This window comes from Anabas testudineus, chromosome 9 (assembly GCF_900324465.2).
Source record: "Anabas testudineus chromosome 9, fAnaTes1.2, whole genome shotgun sequence".
NCBI lineage: Eukaryota > Metazoa > Chordata > Actinopteri > Anabantiformes > Anabantidae > Anabas > Anabas testudineus.
Window position 1 is genome coordinate 20,973,347 of NC_046618.1, and position 24,040 is coordinate 20,997,386.

At 40.8% G+C, this 24,040-nt stretch overlaps 1 protein-coding gene across 24 annotated transcripts in view; it reads right to left on the reverse strand.

The window, feature by feature from the left end:
* Positions 1 to 206: 206 nt before the first annotated feature.
* The window catches only part of camk2b1 (calcium/calmodulin-dependent protein kinase (CaM kinase) II beta 1), a 67,126-nt gene continuing 43,292 nt past the window's right edge, over positions 207 to 24,040 (reverse strand). For 4 of the 24 annotated variants that reach the window (XM_026342646.1, XM_026342641.1, XM_026342647.1 and 1 more), the window contains 7 exons: positions 20,449 to 20,517; positions 16,386 to 16,430; positions 13,699 to 13,747; positions 7,052 to 7,127; positions 6,866 to 6,960; positions 6,217 to 6,450; positions 207 to 5,493 (listed from right to left, as the gene is read on the reverse strand). In XM_026342646.1, coding sequence (XP_026198431.1) covers positions 6,218 to 6,450; positions 6,866 to 6,960; positions 7,052 to 7,127; positions 13,699 to 13,747; positions 16,386 to 16,430; positions 20,449 to 20,517 — 567 coding nt within the window. In that variant the 3' untranslated portion in view covers positions 207 to 5,493; position 6,217. Of the gene's footprint in view, positions 5,494 to 6,216; positions 6,451 to 6,865; positions 6,961 to 7,051; positions 7,128 to 7,721; positions 7,899 to 8,775; positions 8,920 to 8,957; positions 8,964 to 9,456; positions 9,538 to 13,698; positions 13,748 to 16,385; positions 16,431 to 20,448; positions 20,518 to 23,007; positions 23,041 to 24,040 lie in introns of all 24 variants that reach the window. The other 20 variants (XM_026342644.1, XM_033326129.1, XM_033326127.1 and 17 more) reach the window with 11 other exon arrangements.

The window sequence follows — 24,040 nt, forward strand, 5'->3', positions numbered from 1 at the left end:
CTCCATTTATTTGTGTTTGTTTATGTATCTCCTCAGGGGTCAATCTAAATTACAGCAGCTACCTAAGAAGTATCAGGAAATAAAAGACATCCACCAAATATGGACATTAAACACAGAACAAAGTGAACGTTTCTATTTCAATTGTCATTTTATTGATAACATCTTAACACATTTTCTTGAAGTTAGAGAAACACGTGTAGCATGAAAGAGAACAGAGCAATAATCTGAAGAATCAGAGAACTAGAGGATTCATATTATTATACAGAAGAAACCCAAAGTGACAAAAAGAGACAAAGGGAAAGCAGAAAGAGCCAACTGCAGAGAAATGAGTGAATTAGGCTGAAACAGAGGGACTGGGAACAAGAGAGAAAGACCCTACAAAGAGAAGCTGACTCAGTGTTGTCAGTGCAACTTAGTCACTGGCTGGAGAAAGAAGGTGGTCGAGGTTCAGAGTGAACACAGAGGCTCCAGTTAATCTCAGTGAGTCTTCATGTGACTAAACATCTGACAGGAAGGCAGCAGAGCTCACACTGAGCTCAACACACTAGAGGAGGACACTTCCTGTAGTTTATAGGTAGAGCTTCTTATTCCACACTGATAAACATCGTCTCTGACTGGATTGTCTGTTCGATTTGACGCTAAACTCCATTTATTGTGCAGCTACATGAGAAGAAGCATCAACCTGCCTCCATCTATGTCTGTTTGTGCTTTACTTTGTGTGACTGCGCCCCCTGGTGGAGCTCATTCACTCTTTAAACTGCTTCTAATGTGTCAGTCAGCTGTTGTACACTGACAACACAGAGTCCATAGGAAAGCATGCAAAATAATCTCTATCACATCATCATCATCACCACTGTCAACATCCTCATAGTCTTCTTAGTGCCACAGTCATTAATATAGTCATCCTGTTCATCATAGTCATCTTCATTATATCATCTGCAGACAAAAATAGCTATATGCACTTAAAAAGCTGTGAAAATAGAGAACGGTCGAGTATACCAGCATTTAGTAGAAAATGAGAAACCAAATCAAAAAGAAAACACTGAAAACAAGTTTCCTGTTGACTGTCATGCAAAGAAAATACCGGCTACACTGCTAGTTAGTTTCAGTTGTGTAATACTGTGTAATCCTTCATTTTAAATGTGAATCTTATTATAGTGATTTTCAAATCTAGTAAACACACTAAGAAGAACAGAAGAACAACACCTGTGTACTGTACATGCTGCCATTTCTTCTTTTCTGGAGGGGGGTGGGGGTCATGTTTGATTAGCACGATCATACATGAACCTGTGACCTTCTGGTAAATAAAACATGGTCAGTCGGACATGGACACAGACACTGTGACATCAGTACAAATAATGACCCAGTGGTTGACCATGAAAAACCTTCACTTGAAAAAAGTGTGAAATCACCTTTAACAAAGACAAAAAAGCTTTTAGAGAGATAGTTCACACAAAACACATTTCTGTGTTACGAGTTTTAAGTGATAACGTCATACGTGAAAAAAAGGACACATTAAAACAGCAAAAAATAATTTGAAAAACAAAGTAAATCTAAATTAGCATGAGAAAAATATAGAAGAAAAAGTATTTGTCACCATATTGGTCATAAAAGAAAAACACATGCATTAAGCAAATGGGGTGTACTATCCCTTTAAAAACAGTTTGACATGGAGCAGCGTCCCTTTGAAAAACAGACAGTACTTGCACAAGTGCTTGAGCTGTACAATAGGAAAAGAAAATTAAAAAAAAAAAGAAAAACAAAAAGCACAAATCAGTATCCACTACAATAAATAAATAAATATTTAAAATAAATAGAAACCTGAGGACTCTTCACCAAACAGACTGCCAGGTCTCTTAATATCTTGGTCTGACCAATAGGGGAGAGACAAAGGTGAAGGCAGCCAATGATGGATGAGCGAAGTACAGTAGAGCTGATCGCAAGTTAAACTCAGACAAAAATCAGTCTTCCGTGCTGTAAAGTCCATCCAAGAAATCCTGCCACCGCTGGCACAAGCACTTTATATCATGAAAAGCTTGATAACACTTTACTGTAACAGAAGTCAAAGAGCACAAGAGTAAAAACATGAACTAATACATGGACAAACACATCAAACCATAAAAAACAAAGTCCTGGGCTGAAGGCAGGGGACTGATATGTCCTCCGAAATAAAGCCTTCTCCTTCCATCAAAGCTCGCACAACACACATCTCCAAAACGTACCCTCCCCAGGCTGGTACAGGACACACACTGTGAGCAATGGATGTATTGTACATGCTTACACATACACAAGTATTGCACTCCGGTCTTACATTAGGAACCAGACCACTGCAACCCTAACGTCTGCAGACAACTATGAAGTTGTGATACGGTGGAAATGCTCCCACACATAGAGGCCTCATCACTGATATGAGTCTAAGTGTATGTGCTTCATAGAGACAACCATGCAGGTGGTAGCACCACCTTTTTGTGCTATGGCTTTGGAAGTGAAGGTCACACATCCACTGGGATTATTTCCGCAGAGAGCTGACTCTTTTAGTTTGAAAAATAAAGGCTGTGCTGCTGTGTTCCAGGCGGTACCAAGATTTTAGCGAGTTAAAAATATCTCAACTTTTAGGAAAAGAGCACTGAGCACTATTCATCTGTCGCCTAGCAACAGTAGGAGCCACCAACAGAGCGTCTCCCCCTTGTCAAGCACCATCTTAGCACCACTACCCCAAAAAAACGAAACAGGCTCGTAGTGGAAACGTGGGCCAAGGCTGAACTGCTGCTCACTAGGATTTTATGAAACCTCATTGTGTGGGAATAGTAGAGGTGTGGGGTCAACATACAGACAGGTTTAGAAAACACGGTAGCATGTCACTGCCACCAAAAAACTGTGCTCAGGTTCTTGTCAGGGAAAAAATGATCAGTCTCTCCAGGAATTTGTTGTGATGATTGTAATTACCGCAAATTTAACCCACGAATACTACGCAGCCTTGCTATTTTGTTCAATTACTGCAACGTCTCTGCCAATGTGACCAGAACGCCTCACACGTAGGGTGTACGAGAGCTGCTGATGCGTGCGTGCAAAACACGTGCACAAAGGCAAATTATAGGTTGAATTATGACAACAACAGAAAAAAAAACATCTGATTTCTGGGATCTTATAGTATAAACTTTGCAGGTGTAGAAGAATCACCAGGAGAGGTGGGATGACAGGAAAGGTTACTGCCAAAGACTGTTTCAAGGTATTCTGCACTAAAGTGGGGGTTCAACTCTATTGCACAGTGTGCAACAGTGTGGTGGAACACTAATAAAAGTCACCGAATGACTTTTCTTTAGGAAAACAGACCTAGAAAAAGTCTGAAACTGGGGACATCGGAAACAAACAGGCTGCCGAATGACTTTGAAAAAACAAACAAACAAACAAAAAACTTTATAAAACACTTTATGCTGCAACAATCCTCAAAAAAGTCTGTTAAATCCTGGAAGGACTGAATTATAACAGGATACTTAAATGTCACTGAATTTTGCCACATGTTTTGCTTGTTATAAGTCTAATTAGTCAGAAATCAACACTGTAAAATAGAAAAAACATTTTCTCCTCTCCAGTATTTGGTTGTTCACTTAGATCCACAGTACTAAGCCTTTCAACAAAGATCATCCTACTTCAGGACTAAAACAACCTCAGTCTCTGTATAAGCTGCAGTGACACTTGTCTCCCCATGCTGTTTTTCATACTCCTTCACCTAATCTAAAGAAGAAATCTCATAATTTTCTTTGCTTTATTCCGATAAGCAATTCATGGCTGGTTTAAGTCTGTATGAGAACTGTTAGTTATAATAGTAGAAATATAGAAAATATCTTCTCCTTTAAGACAAAAAACCCTATGAGGTCAGACTATTCTTTCTGTACATGTTTAAAACAGTTACAATAAAAACACATCTTTCATATATGAAACCCTGCAACAATTTGTAAATTATTCAATAGTCAACAGAACATTTATCTGCACGACCTATGAAAAAAAAACATCTAATTGAAGGCTTCTGTCAGAATTTGTTTTGTTTCCTTCACTTTGCACTAATGTACATTTACTTTGGGGTTTAGGACCTGAAATTAAATAACAATTTTTAAACATTTTTAATACTATATGGATAAAATTATCTTCTTCTTTAATAAAAACAACTCCTGGTTGCAGCTCTATTTTATGTTCACCAACATAAACAAATGTGATCAATTAAAGCAGAATCTGCCTGACAATATTTCACCTCAAAGAATAAATTATTTCTTATATATTCTTATATTATAAGGAGATTTAATTAAACTAAAATTAAAACGAAATAAGTTTGTTTTTTAGTTAAACAAAAAAGTCACTTGAACATTAAGTATCTTGTTATATTAGAAAAAAGTTCTTCCCTTTTTAGACCTCATCATTCACGGTGCTACAATCAGAATAACACATGAAGATGAAAAAGTGGATTCACTTTCTAACTCCGAGGGCATGCTGCTTGTTTTATATGTTGACGTTTTGATGTAGGAAGACACTGAGATGAGCTAACCCCTTCTCCAACAACAGGTTCGTCCAGCAGCACAGAGTCATCATTGATTGGAACGAGTGCACACTATGTGTTTGCTTTCACACACACACTCACGTACACAAAAGGACTCATTATCTACGCTCACACAGGACACCCCCAGACACACCCCTTCCAAAAAAACATTTAAATTGAAATAAGAGAGGGTTAAGACAGAAAAAAATAAAACAGAGAACCCAAAACAAACAAACAGAAAGCATGTTGACCATGAGTTTGGGTGCAGCATCATAGCTAATGTACGAGAAGCAAATTACAAAAACTGCCAATATCATTTTCCACTTAATAGCCACAATAGAAAACAGCCACTGTTAATATGGGGAAAAACATGCTTCCTTAAAAAGTTAGAGAAAAACAAACAAAAAGATTTCCTTCAACTCTAGAAACCACTGGCATCAATCATTTCAGATTATACAAATTACATGTACAATTGCAAATGTGTAATAATAATAATAATAATAATATAGTAATGATAATAATAGATTTTACTTAAAACTTTACATACTGTATTTCCAGTGCAGTGTTTATGTCACACAAGTGTGGATTCACAGGAGGGACAAAAGGGTTGATGTCACAAAAATTGTAGGGACGGGGAGAAGAGACCACAGGAAGAAGAAGGAATCACACCGAGTGCTGAACCCCACCCCCCAACAATCACCCAGTGTCCTGGAGAGAGGAAAGGAAGCTGGGGGGGGTGAAGGATGTGGTTTGATGGCTGTTTCAAGGTGTTGTAGGTCAGTAGAAGGAAAATAAGAGATGCATGCTGGGGGCTGAGGCCGGGCGTCCAGTAAGGGAAGGTTTGTTGTTGAAGGGCGAGGAGCCCTGTCCCCCAAACTGACATGGACCTGCTCCTTCATCCCTTCCTCCTCCTCTTCCTCCTCCACCTTTCTCTCCAGCAAACAAAACTATAGAAATCGACCCTGAGAATGAAATAAAAAATCTTCAAATTAACTGAAACATAATTTACAGAATGGCTGAGATTGATGCATCATATGCTTTAAAATTATAGGAACAGTTCACACTTTGGGAAAAATGGTTATCAGAGGATTGGAAGCTTAGATCTCTTCAGAGATAACAACCCAAGTTCACTCTGCAGGTTGAATACAACTTTAAGAAGCTGTACTGTAACTGTGTTTAGAGATTTATAGGTGTAGGTAAGCTTATTTCTTACTATTAGACAAAGCCAAACTAGGTGTTCCCATGTTTCCAATCTTTATGCTAAGATAAGATCATAATTTAACAGTAAAGCGTATTGTCCTCTGGATCCACATTCACTTTTGGCAGACACACTTTGGGTGGACTCAAACCTGCAGGTTTTATATCTACGTTCATATTATAAAAGAAAAGAAAAGAAATAAAAGGAAGCTCCACAATAATAACTGACATTTCATACTAATATCAACAAGGTATTCTTGCACTTGCTGTCGCTCCTTTAAGGATCGCTCTATATCTGACGGTAAACAACATTAAATGAATAAAAATGCATCTAACAAAAACAGCACACAGTCTCTCACTACATGTGAGCCAATAACAAATATAGATTTTTTTTTAATTGCTTGAATAAATACAAATACAACAGCTACAGTTTGGAGTGGAAACCTGCTCTCAGAGGAACACCTGCTGTGTGTTTTCTGCCTCCGTACCTCACTGGAGCGGCGCAGCTGGTGCGCCTGAGCAGTGGAAGTGGATGTTCTGCCACTTGCTGTCTCTGCGATACCAGACGCGCGTTTCCTCTGACTGGCTGGACCGCGGCCGACCCTGGCTGTCAACAAACTGAGTCAGGCGGATGTAAGCGATGCAGGCGGCGTCCTCGCCAATCAGGTGGACGTGGGGGTTCAGGATGGTGGTGTGGATTGGCTTGCTGTTCTTAGCCAAAACTGAGAAGACAGAGAGGAGCATGGGCAAAACAACACAACAACAATAACATGACTAATATTACTACTCATTTATTTCTATTTTAATTTAACCAGAACATGTTGCATTAAAAAGAAAAGATTTAAACCCTTTGTTATTGCAGTCTAAATACGAAGGACTATGTTGATAAATATATTTTTCTCTACTTTTTCTTGTGATGAATTGATTTTGGATAAACTAGCAGGAAGAGATGTGCATCAATTAAAAGAGAGATGATTACATTTCTGTTTTTGGGCCCCACTGTGCAATTTAGACTCATCAGACAATAATGTGCACCATAAAACTGAAGGTTAAACCAACAAAACAATAAGAAACAAGATCAGGAAGTAACAATATGAATTCAGGTATTTTAAAGAGTGACAAATATATCAATCTTACGGTTCTCAAAGTAAAATCTGTGGAAATCCATCCCCTCTACCAGGTTACCCAGCGCCTCCGGCTCAAACGAAGTCAGTCCAGGGTCACAGATCTTACTGAAGAGGAAAGAGCAGGACATGATAATGAAGTCTGTCAACTTTACGGTATGCATCTGAACACAAACCATGCACACAAACGCAGACTCACGCGTATGCCTCAAAGTCTCCATTGTTGATGGCCTCTATCAGCTGCTCAGTGATCTTGATGATCTCTTGTTTGCGCGCTGCAGAAGACAGTGGGAACAGAAGTTCATACGAGGTAGTAGCAACAGTTGGGCGGAGGGGAGCAGTTAGTTTTAAAACCCTATTAATAAATTAATGCAAAACAGATGCTCAGGCAATTTACAAGTGTTGGAAAAACTGTTATTTGTGAAAACCTAAAACTAATCTTTCAACTTGTCTTGTTGCTGTTTGTATGACGAGCTGGAAAACAGTGAGGATTGTGTATCACAAACACAAGTAAAGCCTGAACAGCAGCTAATAAAATCTAATCAGCACACATGAATGAGAGGCCTTGTTTATCATGTGATCCTGAACAACTGTTATATGAGGACACATACTGTATCTGTGAGGCATCTTCTTATATCAGCGCGAGCAGTGCCACCTACTGTCTGCAGCTAAAGACATCACAGTTTGTCAAAAACAACCAAATGAGGCATAACCCCGTCGGCTCAGACTCACAAACACGCACATCCACTTCAGTTTCTAACACAGCTGACAAAATGCAGTTGTGCAGACAAACCCTGATAAGTCAGGTGATTAAACCCCGTGGCTTTCTACCATGCGTAGGGTCAGGGTGGGTCATGCTTGGTACTCACTCTGGGAGGAAGACAGGGAGGGGCTGGAAGGGGTGTGAGGGGGAGGTGGGGAAGTTGTGTGTGCAGGCGGAGGGTTGGGCCTGGCACTAGGTACCGGCGCCGGTGCAGCGTCACTCTCGGGCGCAGGAGCCGCTGGCACCCTGCGAACACTGCTTACCAGGTCTGTGAGCCGAGACACTGATCGCCGTCCAAGCGGAGGATGGATGGGCGGATGAATGGATGGATGGATGGATGAATGAGTGGATGGGTGGAGGAGGAATGCACAAGAACAGATGAGAAAGAGTAAGAAGGGAAACAAAAAAATAAGAAAGGAATAAAGAACTAAAGAAATCCCTTCAGGAGTGGATGTATTTGTGGTCCTAACAACTACAACAGAAATCGAACTACAGTGTCTGAAATATTGCTAAGTTTCATCAACATACAGCAGTTTAGCTGCATTTGTACTGCACAGTGTTACAGAAGGAGACTGAGGAAGTCTTAGCAGTCAAACAGCTTTAGTTTTATACAGGAGTTTTAGAAGTTAAGCTTGCTTTTCATTAACCCTGGAGCAATAATCCTTTCATTAATCCTAAGCCTTTCATTTGTATATGGTTATTCCAAAATTTCCTCACTTCAAATATGAAGAACACAGTTTGTATTAACTTATTAGAGAATTATAAACAAGTTCAATTCGGATCGTTTTATTACGTCTATAGGATGCTGATGACTGTCATCCTTTAATAACTCGTCACAACAAGATATTCGGACTTTCGTTTTCCTGTCATGTCAAGTACTATTTCTTCCTTGCCTTAAAAAAATAAAATAAAGGCAACTGCAAAAAATCTTGAAGGGATTTCGAAAGATGCAGAAATGACACAGACAGAAACCATCCTGAAAGCTGAGCATGATCTATATGAGTGTTTGTTCCTTTTTCTTCCTTTCCCAAAATGACACATGATTCAGTCTTTTCAGGCATCATCGCAGTGCAGGGACAGATGAAGGGGAGATGCCAATATTTATTCTCTTCCAGTGTCTGTCTGTTGTACACTCCCTGTTGTTGCTCTGTTCTACTTACTTTGCATGGGGACAACAGGGGTGTGTGGAGGAGAGGGGGCGGAGAGGGCAGCGGAAGGTGGAGTGCTGGATCTCCCTTCCCCGTCGTGTGAGGGCCCTGAGCCCCTACGCACTGAGCCTAGCAGGTCAGCAAACTTTGCGGCAGCTGGGTTTAAAAGGAAGGAAAAGAGTGACATGGAACACAGTGCACTTAAATGGAGGCGTGGTCGCATTCTTATGGCTCATCAGATGAGCAAACTTTATGTGGAGAGCACTAAGACAAGAAGATGAATATAAGGTGAGATCTATCAAAACATAAGAACTGATGAATTCCACTATTCCACTTTATGTCCACAAGAGGGGGACAGCGAGACATGCTAAACACGTGGTGTGGGTGGATCAGAGGTGTAGAAACACTACAAAGCCGCTCAGTGCTTCTTCAAAATGACATTTCTTCCAACTACTAATATTGTCATCATTTGTTTTATACTGTCTCATAGAAAGATGTAGGAATGTTGCTAACAAGGACTCATTAAAATGAAGGGTACTTTAGGGATTTAGTGGTGCTAAACCACGGCAGATTTATGCTTTTAATCCACGGAGGGACCCCCAGAAGGAATGATTTAGTCGAGGTGAATTGCTAGTAGAGCTCATGAATTTGTATGTGTTACTGTACAAGTTGCGTTAGCGGGTCGATGCTGACTTACAGCACACAGCAGCTGAGGCGACCTGAGAACTATCAGGCTGGACTGCGCCTTAAGCAAGCTGCTGTCTAAGCTCTTCCCTGATAACATGAACACACACACACACACACAAAATGAGTCAAAGCACACGCGTATGCAAAGACAGATGATGACCAGCTGCACATATTGCACACAAACACACGACGGACATGTCACAGTGAGGAATGATGGGAAGGGCAAGGCGAGCGCGAGCTGACACAGTGAAGGCTGATAAAGACAAGACGATAAACTCAGTGAATCTTTTCTCACTCTGAGAAATTACAGCTACTTTTCACTGACAGTCTTCTGTTACCAGATATAAATGAAAGTAAAGGGGAAAAAAACAAAGACACGTTCCTTGTTATCTCACTTAATGACTTCATTACAGCAGGATTTACAACTCTGGCTGCTGATGTTGCGTGTGAGGTTTAACTGAGACTTTAATGGGAGTCGTGCCAGCAAGCAGAGGATGGCTGATGACAATGGTGATGGCCGTGATAATAAGAGCTGGATGTTACTCATTGCTGCTCGTCTGTTTAATCAGCTGGCGCAGAGGGAAGCTCAACACGTGAAAACTAATTGGAGTAGAGAAAGTGGCACTCGAAATGTCCAACACCTGAACAATAATCACAATTCGTCATCAATAAATATCAACTTTTATACTCTTGGAAGTAAAGCAAATATACTCAACAGGAAATCCAAGAAAAGAAAGACAGTCCAGCCCGTAGTTGTATTGACAAGTGATCTCTACGAAGTGCACGACATAAAAACACCCCAGCAATTAACAGTTAATGCAACAGATCATAGAAAGAATAAATTCAGGATTAGCAATTTTACACCAAGTCACCCTTAAAATGATAACGTGTGCAAAAACCTGCAGGTTAACAACTCACAACAACAACTGACGCTCAACAAAGTATCTGTAACAAACTGTCTACTATAAAAGTATTGAGACTAATGGAACAGATATGTGTTCAGATGCTCCAAAAGCCAGCACACGCATTGGGTTACAAAGCAGCTGTCAAGAACCCACCGACCTGACAAGAGCCTACAAAGTACGACATGACATTAAACTGTTCCAGCCAACATGAGCCCCCTTCCTCCCACACTCACCTGGCTCTTTGTAGTTTTCTGTGGCACTAATCGTGCTACTGTATCTGCCAGTTCGTATCTTAGCAGTATTAAAACTTAAAACTGTGTGAGGCTCAGAGTATCCGAGGGTGGCGCTAGCAGAGCGGTGTGTTTTTAACGCCTCTCTGGGCACTCCGTCTATGTTTCCTGCCACCACGGCTAAATTTAGACACCTCCTCTTTTAGCCCTGACCCCCGCCTCCCAAGGTGCCCTTGCCCTCTCCACTCCTGCCACAGGGGTGAGGTGGTGGGGCTCCAATGTGGGATCTTAGATAAAGAAAACCGGTCCCATGCACAGGAAAACTGAGTGCACACTAATGAAACAGCAAAGAAAATAAGCTCTTTAGAGAAAGAATCAGTTAAATCCATGTTGTAGTAGATCTTTAAAGACTGATGGGAGAAGCCAGGACCACAAGGTGTCCCACATGAGCTCATCAACCTGCATCTGATCACAAAGCCTGAATAAGAGGCAGGAATATGGCATGAAACACCTTCTCATTCCCACATGCAGAGTGTACTGGGGCCAGGGGCGTACAAAGGATTTTCAGGTCATGTAATCCACCTCTGAGCTACTCCACTTCAATCAAAGGAATTTCAAGAATCAAATGTAATTTAAGAAAGTGAGACATTTTCAGACAGAGAGCATTTTACTTTTTTCAGGCACACTGAAAAAGCAGATTTACTAAAATCACACATTGAATGAACTAAATTAACAAATAAGAATAATCTTGCTGGTACGGTTTCTAATGAAAGCAAAGGTCAAATGTTCCTTCTAGACACATACATCTCTGTCACCGTCCACATTGTCTGTCCAAGGACAGCCTGACATGTAGCCAGGAGGAACCTGTAGTAGAACTGGTGACCGACTGCTCTATCAACTGAGCTACATGTCGCCCTGTAATAGTTTGTTGCAAGAGCAGTTAATCCCAGGAAGGATGTAATGAAATTAATTTATCCCTGATGCTGTAATAGATTGGATAATAGGTGATAGATGGTTTTTCTAAGTGAGACTTCAAATGATGCACTCCCATGAGATTTTAAAACTAGAATGTGATACCAGCACTAATGCCAGCAAAATAGTACTCCCAGCAAGAGTACTCCCAGCTTGAGTACCACTTTATAATGGTAGTACTCCTTCTAGCACTGGTTAATTTCACATAGACCTACATGATGGCTGGTTGCTAGGGAATTTGTGACATAGCAGCAAAGCCTCTATAGGGAGGAGGAGGAGGAGGAGGAGGAGGATATGGAAGCGCACATTCTGTTCTATGCTTGGCACAGAAATGATACATTCATGACCCGATTTAGATGCATTGTGCTCGACTCAGATGTGGAGAACAGGAGTGTTTGAGCATGCAGGCAAAGAGAGGCAGATGCAGAACCCATGCACTCGCACACAAACACACACAGTCGCACAACAAACGGCCATGAATTCAGTCGTAAAGGCATAAAAAAAGGCACAAAAACACTTTGTAGAGTTATTTGCTGATTTGTGGAATCTGTTTCTAACCACGAACGACGTATACGTACGCGCACAAGACGAGTACGAAACTCTGCAAGCTGACACTCCACACAGGCATGTCGGTAATTCAGAGGTGTGTGTTTCTCTGTATTAAAGATTTCAGCCAAACACTCTGGAGAAAGCCAAACCACAACAGCATTACGAGGCCTCTTACGTTTCACAGCCTCCTCTCAATTCTCAAACACACACTGACACACACACACACACTCACAAAAAACAAACAAACCAACAAATAAAAAAAAACAGATGGAAGCAACACAGTGAGGCTCCATAAGAGGACAGTAGGAGTCCTGCTGCTCGCTGCTGCTTGACTGCACACACAGCACATGAAGTGTGTGTGCAAGTCTTGATTTTAAAATGCCACATTCACTATAATTTCTGTGTGTGCTGCTCTGAGTAAAACGATAATTTGTTGGGTGATTTCACATTAACTGCCATTTTTGTTCTAAAATAATTACAACGCCACAGCTGTCCACCCTTAATCATACATCTCGCATATGTCAGAAAGAAAACATATCTTCTAAAAGGCCCACGAACATTGTTCAGCTGCTGGAAGCGAAGTGCATTTCCATCCTGAGACTTGTGATTCTGCTGTCTAGTAAACAACACAGAGCAGCCGTTGTCAGGTAGCAGCAGTCGTTTAGGACTTTTTGTACTCTCTCAGAGTTGTTATAATGTTTAACTGTAATTTCAAAGCTTTTTAAAATGATAGAACTTTCATAAAGGCAGAGACAATTATGTCGGTAACAAAGAGCAGCTTTCACTGGAAGAAGAATTGAAGAGAACAATTTCTCCATTGCAAATGAGCCTGTCGAAATCCACCATTACAGAGCTGAAAACTTAACAAGCACAGCTGAAAGACAAAATCTCCCCAAGCGTCTGGTTGAAGGTCCTACCCACCAATTGTCATACACTTGTTTTTAATGCTTCTGTTGTTTTAAAAATACTCATCCACCCCTTGAATTGTGCAGCATGTTTTTTACTGATTGAATGCTGCTAGAAAACACAGAGAGGACAGTTTTACAGCTCCAAGCTTGGTTGTTCTGCAGCTCAACAGGCAAAATTGTGATTCTTATTTCAGCCTCATTTTAGTTTCTGTATATATGTATAGGAGAAACCTACATACATGTAGGAGAAACGTATCAGAAAAACAACTTAAACTAAAATGAGGCTAAGCTGAAAATCACAATTTTGTCTTAGAGAAAGCTCTGAGTGTTAACGTTTTCCTCTGTAAGCTGCATGAGTTACTGTCTTTGAGAAAATGTGAGAAGTATTTTAAAGATTTATGAGATCTCTTTTGAAAGGAGCTAATTTGAGATTTTGTGTGTCTTCTGTTGTTCTGCAGAAAAACATCAGAGGCAGAAGGAATACGCCATAGTCTCATTTTGGTTTCACACAGCTGTCTAGGAGAAATAAACAAAACACTAAGAGCTCTCTCAGAGCTCTTTTCTAATTGTCTTTTCCTCTTGGCAATTACATAAATACAGTGGAAATGTCAAGTGATGAGCCAAGATTTCCTTGAAGTAATCTGGGGCTTTTGTGTTATTGTGGTTTTATTTTTGCAGTCTTACCTTTCACATCTTCATCCTCCACAGTGGTGTTGCTGCTGTCTGATGATTCCTGCGGATCAGACGTAGACAGTCAGAGTGGGTACGTGCTTAACAGCGCACACATTAGGGCTGGACATACACGAAGACAGACATCACAAGATTAAGATGACTGATTTACACGGTGAGGACACAGGCCAGCAGGGGGGCTAATTCCTACATTTGCCCTGTCATGTCTTCACGAAACCAAAAGTAAGACACCAAATGTGAGACCAACTAATGTGGTTTCAGACAAACAGCAAAGTCTCGATCTTATTTAATGTTGTTAGTGTGCTGGTGACAAACATTTAACCTTTGCAAATTCAAGCCAGACCATGCCACTATATGCATCAGCCTAAAATCCCAACATACCACCATTGACCTTTTTTAACCTTGACCTGAAACCTTCTGTTCTTCCTATTTCCTTTGACTCCAGACAAAGCTCCCTCTGCTTCATCAACAGTGCATGTATCTGTGTGTGTGTGTGTGTGTGTGTGCACGTCACACCATGTGGACAGATGACGTCTTTCCTCGGCGGGGTGCTGTCGTCTCTTGCTGAAACTGACAGAAACTCAATGGGATGTGTTCTATTTGAACAATACAAGCCGGCAGAATACATTTTCACACTAGTGTAATAGTTGTCATCTGGAAGATAATAATCTATCATCCACTTGTCTGCCTGGCTGGCCGGTTGTTTGTCTGTCTTTGTCTTCACACACTTTGACCAGAGGAGAAGTTAGCTTCTGATTTTCAATTAGTAGATTAAATAGGTCTAAATTCCCCTGCACATAGAGGAGATTCGAGAGACTCAGTGACCTCATTAGAAGTCCACACGTGTATGTGCAGCATCACCAGCACAAAAAAAAAAGAAGAGGCACAAAAGTGGTTTCAGCTTTTAAAGAGCACCTGAGGAGAGGAAGATAGAAAGAGGAGAAAGTGTGTGTATGTGTGTTTGTTAGTGACGGAGAACTGTGGCAAGCATCCAAAAGTAATGGAAATATCATTAAAAGTGTGATTACACCTACAGATTTTTTTTGGGGGGGTATGGATCTAAGATATTTGTGACATTTTTGCTTGTTGTTGTCTCATCCTGCCACATTACAGTCAAGAGATGGCTTGTGAAATTTTATATATGCATAAATATGATGCACCTAATAATGTTCAAGCATCATAGATAAATGATGTTGAGATGTTTATCTTTCTGCCCATCAGATTATTGTTTCTTGAACAAAGTTGTCATTATGTGTTACTAAAGTTCAGAACGAAGCACTGTCACCTATAAAGACAAAGTGTGTTAGTGCTCTAGAGGTCAACTAAGGAGCTTTACATCAGCTGGATGTGAAAAACAAAACCTGCACTGAGGCAGTTTTCTTCACAAAGGTTCTTCAGCGCCTTCCTGTGTAGCTTCTCTTTTCGACTGGGCCAAAATCTAATGCAAAGGTCACACTGTTGTAATGCGAAGCCTGAATGTTATGTTACCGCTCTCTTTGAGCTGTGTGCATCACAACTGAGCAAAAACAAGTAGAGCAAACACACATACACAGGTGTAATACAGGCTTGGTCTTATCTATGAGGAAGGGATCTTACTGCAACGTCATGCAGATACATGCAACCTCTAAACACATACAAACACACACACACACACACACTCACAGTAGCAACTACATTTAAAAAACTATACAATTAGTATACAACAACATAATACAGCAGTTAGGTTTCTACTACAGCAGAGATCTCTAGGTTATATGATGTGGTTACTCTTGCATATGTTTATACATAAAATAATTAGCATCACTGCTCATTATGCTGATTTGTGCTTAAGATGCAAAACAAAAGCAGTAACAGGAGGAAGCATGTGACCGGATGATCCCAGGAGTTCTCAGAAGTATTTGAGGAAGCTTTTACTAAACACTGACATAAGCAAAATGTGAATTTTGTGTTGTTGTCTTTTTTTAACTTGATCTTTAATATTCAATTCAAACCCTTAAGCTCTTGTTGAATTATTTCAACAAGTCATTAAATACTGTGTTTATTTGGGATATATGATGGTGTTCTCTGTCGCTGTGAATTCATATTCAGCTCAAACTAAAACCTGTGCACTCTGCCTGTACAGTACATTACTTTATTTATAGCTTTAAAAAAAAATGTGTGAAGCTTTAGACACGTAAGACTAGGTGTCTGAAGAGCTGTGAGTAATAATTTCAGTGATTCAGTGATTGGGCACTGAAGATAATTCCAGTTACTATGTTTAAAAATGTTGATATATTACAGTTCATAACACTGAGTTACAATCACAGGATTCAAGCGTTCTAATCTATCAACACAGTTTGAATCTGATAAGTAATGGAAGCATCGTTACACTACAAAATATAGGTTATAGTTTCTTTAAAAGCTAAAAGTTCACTGACATAAATTAACATTTCCATCTCCACTGCAATAAAATGTCAGAGTTTGTTAAAAAAAACTGCTTTCTGGAACAAGTCTCTGAGGAGTTTAGTCTATCAACACACAGGCCTAGAGATGTACGCACATAAGCATTTGTAAACCACTGCCACTAGGCGCTCACACAGATGCATGATAAAAGGAAGAATCAAAGGCCAAGAAATGATGAGGAAGAGGAGGAGAATGATAAAGAGGGATGACGCTGGTCGGGACTGGGGAATGATGTATACCTTCGTCCCGTCCACTGGATTATGGATGACGGTTGTCTGAGGTTCCTGGAGGAAGAGGAGGAAAAGAAAGAGGGGAGATGGAGGAACATGGAATAAACAAGAAAAAGGAGAGAGAAAAGGGGGGGAGAGAGGGAGAGAAATTTTTTTTGACATAAAAGTCAACAGAAATGGACAAGTAAACGTGTAAAAAAACATTGAGGAAGAAAGAGAGCAGTGTGAATGTTGGATGAAGTGAAAGTGCTTGTTAAGGTTGACAGAGGGGAAAAGGAAGAATCCTCCAAGGCGATAGAGTGGGTGGATGAGCTGAAAACTGTAATTTGGAGTCAGTTCTGTTCTCTGCGCATGCACAGAGCAACAAACACACACACACACACATACAACAGAACAGAGACAGCATTGAAAATCAAGGTGAAGTGTCTACTGTAAACACATCTGTACACACACGTTTGTCACAAACAGTTACAGTAAGTACAGTAGAGGGACAACAGAAAGCTGCACGCAACCCGACCAACGAGGGTTTTGCTGAACATCGGTGCTCTTTACTGCTGCTCTGCCCTGCTGTGCATGCATAATTCTAAATTGCCCTACATGATGCAAATGTGGTCAGTATCAAGAGAATTGTCAAATGAAAGGGACAAACAAATGAAGAGAAAATCAGCAGGCTCATACATTATAAATGAAATGTGCTCTGACATAGATAAACACCGGCCTCGACTTCTCACAAGGCGGTGGCATACCCACATGAAAACAGGTCACTCTGTACCTTCACATTTATCTCGACAGAAAAGTAAGCAGTGCAATGGAAATACCAGCATCAGGATGATGTCGAGATCCTTTCCTACAGGCAAATTCAGTCTGATGTCAGCGGCAGAAGGTACGTTAAGTACAATTTAGAGGTATTTAGAGTATTTCCATTTTTTGCTACTTCACAGTTGCACCTTCACTACATTTCAGAGGCAAATCTTTTATTTTCACACCACAACATTTATGTTAACTTTAGTTACCAGTTATTTTTCAGTTTCAAAATAAAAAGTAAAAATATAAATATTAGCAATCACGTGATTGCTTCCTAATCACGCAGCAACATGTAAGTAATCTAGATTACAATTATGAAATTGAAAACAACATAGAAGGCCAAAAGTCTTTAATCTTTACCTGATGCTACGTTAACATAATTACTTTATTCTGCCACTAATCACCTCTAAACCTTCTGACTATGACAATTTTATTTTATTTAGCACAATTACTACGTTCTTTCAAACACAGCGACTCCTTCATTGTCACATTAACAGCACAAACTGACTGCTGTTGGTTCAGAGGAGACAAACAGCAGTTTCTCCGACCCCTGCAGCTCTCCACAGTCTGTCTGACAGAAACTGTCTCTTGATGTTGAGTAAATCAGAACCCAGCACCACCACCTCCCCATTATTGTTTGTGGCACTCTTCTCCCCCCAGGAAGTGGCACCTCTGTGATGACCAATCATCAGCTGTCTCCCTGGTGATGAGGGTGGTGTTGTCAGGGCAACCGTCGCCCAGGGCAACAGACACCAGTGGCAACTTGGGAGAAGATGATGAGTGAGAACAAAGTAATGAAGGAGTTAATGTACCAAACGGTAACTAGCTCAAGTCCCTAGCAACAGAGATCACAGCCGCCCTCCCACTCTCTATTCCCTTCAAGGATCAGAAAGAGCCTCCTGTGCTCCTGTGGTTGTGCCCACACTTCCACACACACTCTCAAGCACAGAAATGTCCCATGAAACACTTCTGAAAGTATGTCTGCACTTGTACTGAGTGGGGTGATGCTAAAGCTAGCGTTGCATGCATGCGCGCACAAATAACACAGACACAAACAACAACTGCGAGCATCATAAATATGCACTTGTATGGCTGCATGGGTTGCACCATCGTAAGCTACAGTAGCAACACACAGCATCAACAGATAACAGCTAAAATACCAAGGTAACCACTGGATTAGTGATTAGTGACCAACAGCCTATGGGAACTGAGCAGCCTGTGGTAAATGAAGCATGTTGTCTTTTTCTGAAATAAAAGAAGTAAATCCAATCACAAGCCTTCTTCATTAATTTTTATTAATGGAGTTTATGTTAAATAATAAATAAAACAAGCAGCAACACATGCAAACATTTGTGCTGCTGTAGTTATAAGTCAGTACTTAGTAACACCCCCGCTTTGCCAACTGTTAAGTGTGGTGAAGGAAATATTTTGTGGGGTTGTGTGGCAGCAAGTGGCACAGGAAACATTGCACATATAGAGAAACGAATAGTTTCTGCTGACTACCAACAAATTCTGGATCCAAATGTCCTACAGTGAGTCAAGAAACTGAAACTCTCACAGCACTCTGACTTGTATATCACTGAAAATATGTGGGTAGATCTTAAATATGGGAACCTGTGTGTCAGAACTGGAAGAGATCTGCAAAAAAAGCAGGTAAAAATATCATTATTTATATAAGTTCATGAACTCAAAAAGACTTTTGAGAAGGTCCTGCAGGAGTTGTATTTACTTCAACTCATTTCAACATTTTAAATCATCTAGTTTGCCCAGTGGCACCCAAATTGTACACATCATTACATGCCTTAGTGTGTAGAACAGTACAGTTCAGTACAGTAATGTGCTATTCTGGCTTAATAATGTGCAGTAGAAAATGAAATGAAGCTGTTCTCCTGTGCCTTTGCTCAGTACTGAAATACAATTACATTTAGAATTAGTTTGAATTAACATCTTTACGTTTACATACATAACATTTTCCAATAAAACATCTCTGAATCAGGATACATGATCAGTTTTGTCCTCTTAACTCACTTTAACATGAGTATAAATCCTTAAGCTACACTGTGCAACCTTCTTTTTTTTATTTTGGTATCAAATGCTAACTAACAACATTAAATGCTCATTTAAATTAGTATTTGAATGACACAGAGCAGCTTGGAGTAGCTGTGAGAGGCAATTTGGCAGAAAGAAAAATAGCACATGCTATGAAACTGGCACCTCCTGTAGCGCTTGCTTGAATGATTAGTCGAGTTTTCACCCCACACTGAAGATAACGTCAGACACGAAACACAGAGAAAACAGAGCGAGGATGCAGATTTTTCCTGTTTTTATCTTTGGGTTGAAGGGGATTTCACCAGCAACGTTTTTACACCGACTAAAAACGGCTTGAGAGAAACAAAAGTTGGGTCAGTTCAACAACACAAATGCAACATAAAGATAATTAGTAATGAAACAAGCTTGTTTTAACAAATTCTTAAATGACAGTGGCTCAAAATAACAGAATTAACCTGCTGCATCAGTGTTCGTGTTTTCAACTTACACACACTGCATGTCACACATCATGTCCACACAGATTAAGAGGAGCAGTGCTCAATGAGCATAAATAACATGGAAATCTCCCCTGGAGCCCAATGCTAAGTAAAATAGCTGCTTATGCTTCTGAACTATCCTCCCAGGTGTAAATACTCACAAATTCCATCCAGTCAATCGGTTTGTGACCCTGTGCCAGGCGACCAACAGCATGCAGGTTTCATTCCCGCCATTCAGCTGAGTTCACTGATTTCCCATGAACAGAATAGGAAAAAAAATCATTTCTGAAATCAGCTGGTGGGCTTTTTGGCTGGAAGGACAATCTGCAGAGCACTGGACTCTGTTCACGCAGTGGTGAACTGCTTCTCTACAGAGGCATAAATAGTGAGGAGGGGGTAAATTGCACTGACAGCCCCAGCAGGCGTTGGCTGTCTGTTCGTCTTTGGCAAACTTTCACTGACTGAGAAAATGACACAAGAACAAGTCACATAGCATCCCCACCTGTCATGGGGAAATGTTTCCTGACACCACCTGCTGGTTTAAGACCTTCCCAACCACTGGGGCCATCGCAGCAGATACGCCCATCAACCGTAATCGACAAGACGGACAGAGAGGACAACAAGACAAAGATGATGGAGTAGGGAAGCAGGGTAGGGTATAGGTGTGGGTTCTGAGGGAGAGATGGGCGGTGGGACCGACGGACCAATACAAACACAGGTAAAGGGGGTTAAGAGGTAAATACCAGAGCAGGTGAAGGGATGTTTCCTTTGGGGCTGGTGACTATGCTGTTTTTGGTGCTGTTTGTCTGGGGCTGTGCAGGAAAGGAAAGGAAAGGAAAGGGAGGAGACACAACAAAGAGTGTTACTGTAACAACAGGAAGACATAGGTCTGTGAGTGTGTGTGTGTGTGTCCATGCATGTGTGCACATGTATGTACAGTAAATGTGTGTTTCAGCACGTATCCTGGCACTTCTATCCTTCTAAGAACAAATTATGAGTTTACCACTGCAAAGTAATCTCCCATCTCTACTATACATAAAGAACATTAAAGTTTGTTCCGCTCAATGTGCAGTGTGTGTGTTTTTTCTGTCTTCATGTAATCCCACACTGACTGGACCTCTGTCATGCCGCAGAATGAATCTAGTATTACCTGGATAAACACCTGAAGTGCCTAAAACCTTTGCACAACACTGTAGGTGTGCTGTCTGAGTGTGGAGTGTCCAGTAGATGGCAGGCAGCAGCAGCAGCAGCAGCAGGGGCCAAAAGGGTTACCTAAAACATTCATTCACAAGACTGATTTGTAATTGTGAGAGGTGACACGAGGGGGCGGGTGACACTACGTGACATCATCACGCTGTCACTGTTGACTTCCGCTGCTCCGGGCGACTCAACTGCACCATGATGAATCACCTTTAAAAGCCTCCATTAAATACTCTTTTGAAGACCACACATCAAAGTGCGGACAGTCCTTTATAGCTCAGTTCAATCACAACGCTATTCGCCTTGGATCTTTATTACATTATTTATAATGTTGTTTGGAAAATATTAACTTGAAATTGCTAAATGAGGCAGAATCCTGGGTGTGAAGTGAATCATCATGAATCAAGTGACTCAATCTGAAAAAAACTGCTTCCATTACATAAATCATGTAACAATATTATATCTAAGCCACTTCCTAGGCAGTGATCGAGGTCAAGAGAAGTCATGGATTACTTAATGCCCCATTAATCCTCTGTTGATTGGTGTGAATGTTAAGAGGAACAGGGTGAAAGAGGTGAGAGGGTTTGATAATTGTCTTGCACTGCAGTCCAGGGGAGTTGGTGTTGTGCAATGATGCTGTTTGAGTTACTGTCTTGTGGGTTGGAAAGGAAATCAAGCAAGGTGTGTGTGTGTGTTTGTGTGTGTGTGTGTGTGTGTGTGTGTGTGTGTGTATGTTCACTATATCATGAAACCATTGGGCTTACTCAGGAGAGAGGAGAGGAGAGGAGAGGAGAGGAGAGGAGAGGAGAGGAGAGGAGAGGAGAGGAGAGGAGAGGAGAGGAGGAGAGAGGATCTATCAGTACACGAGCACAAAGACATAACATGCTACATAAAAACACAAAACAGCCATGACAATAAAAGCTGGTGTAAGCTGACATATAGGCATTTCACATAATCACATACAGTGATCTCACCCACGCCCATGCCAAACAAACACCCACACTCAACCACATGTTAGAAGAACTAAAGGCCTTGTCAGCCATCACTCTGCCACTGAGGAGAGGCGGCAGCAGGAAACATATTCCTTATCAAAGAAACAATTAACTGGTGAGCTGACAGTCAAAACGTGTTCGCAAGGGTCTTTGCATTTCCGATTAGTAGATGATGTTTAAAAAACTTGCACCATCGCGGACGTTCTGAACAGAGGCTGATGCCCAACGCCATAGTGAAAGCGGCACTGTGGTCATATAATAGTACATCAGAGTCAAGATGAGAGAGTACAGCTTCATGATTACCACCATTTAATGACAAGGAAGGAAAGTGTGGGTCAAGGTATCCATAGGTGGGCAAGGAAAAGAGTTCACAGGCAGAAGAAAAGAGGAAGAGGACACAGAGGATAATAGGTGTGTAGAGGGCAGAAGACATGGAAACAAGTTAGGGGTCAAAGTACGTTCCATTTCACGTCTATCCTTATGGGTCAAAGAAAAAGAACAGGATCCTCCCATCTACAATAAAACACTTTTACTCCTACATTTTGTTTGAACATCATCTACTAAACTACAAGCACAAGCAGCATCTGTTTCCTATAAAAAAAGTGAACCTCTGACAGATCTGGAGCAGCATCCCTAGAGGAACTCTGATGGAACTGAAACATCCCGCTTCCATTACATCTTCAGAATAATGTCAGGGTTACTCTTATGGCAGTGCACTTTGCAAGGGCCGATTCCGCCTGGCATTTACTGTCAATTAAGTATGACTTTGTGTGTATGTTGTTATTTTCTTAAAGTGCCCTGGCGGTTCTCGCTGCTCAGGTTAACTACTCAGTTCCTTATCTGTGTCTGTAATTCCTAACATGGTGCTGCTATATTCATACATGTAAAATGCACTAAAGTATAATTTCCTAACAATCTTAGCATTATGTCTGTTTGAATACAAAATGCTTTATGAATTAGGCACCACTGTGGCACAGCTTTAGTGAACTGAAGGAGACTTGACTCTGAGTTAGGACATGTGAAAGGTGGATGAATAGTTAAAGGAATGAACAAGTAGAGAGAGGAAGCAAAAAAGGAGAAACCGGGCAAATGCATAAATAACATGCTCACCATATACTGGACAGTGGAGCTGGACTTGCGTTTCTGTCCTCAGACGATTGATGGATGGATTTGTTGATGGATGAATGGATGTACAGTCGAAGAAGGAGGGGGATAAAGTAACCAGTGACAACAAGTGAATGACTTGTACTGGTACAAAAAATCAAAAGAAAACTTATCTAAACCAACACTCGTATATCTTAATGGCAACACAAGTTTCAATCCTTCATGAGAGCAGGAGGAGATGTTTCCAAGCAGACTGGACAAAGCAGAAGGACTCAGATTTGGAAGAGTCATTGTGAAAGTAATACATGCAGAAGAGCGGTGTCTTAAGTGGAAGTAATCAGAAAAAGGACATAAGAATTGAGCAGATGGTGAAACTGATGACCCACTGTTCATCTGTCAAAGGATTAGGAGCATTTGGGCCAACAAGAAGCAAGAACAAGTAAATGCAAAATTTATTTTGCCAGCATATGTATTCTCCCAAAGTTCATTTTATATTTAAAACCATGACTGACTCAACGCTAAAGTTGTTGCATTTAGCATTTATACATGAATAAATGATGTGGACACCAATGTGGAAACATAATGCAGGTGTAACCACTCCAAATGAACAAGACGAAAGAAAACAAAAACACTGGAAACGTCATCGTCATGTTGTATTTTAGATTTTATCATATTCAGGCCAAATCTAATGAGGTTATTCATTCATTTTGTAGCAGTTCATCATCATAATTTTCTCTACTCTTTGTATGATATTACAATATATAATGATAATGCTACATGTAATAACTTTTAAAAGAACAAAAATAGATGTAGTGCGTGTGATCAGTATAACAACACTGAATGAAAAGCTGAATGGAGTGGCTTTAATTGGCAGTCGCTGGCAGCACTTGGGGGGAGGTGACGCTGGTGCATAGTTAGTGCCAAAGAGAGCAGGTGCTACAGCTGAACAACGTCAGGTGTCATTAGGCATTAATGAACTGGAGGGAGAAAAGGAGGCGGAGAGGCCAAGGAGAAGAGGGCAGAGTCGTCACAAGAACAA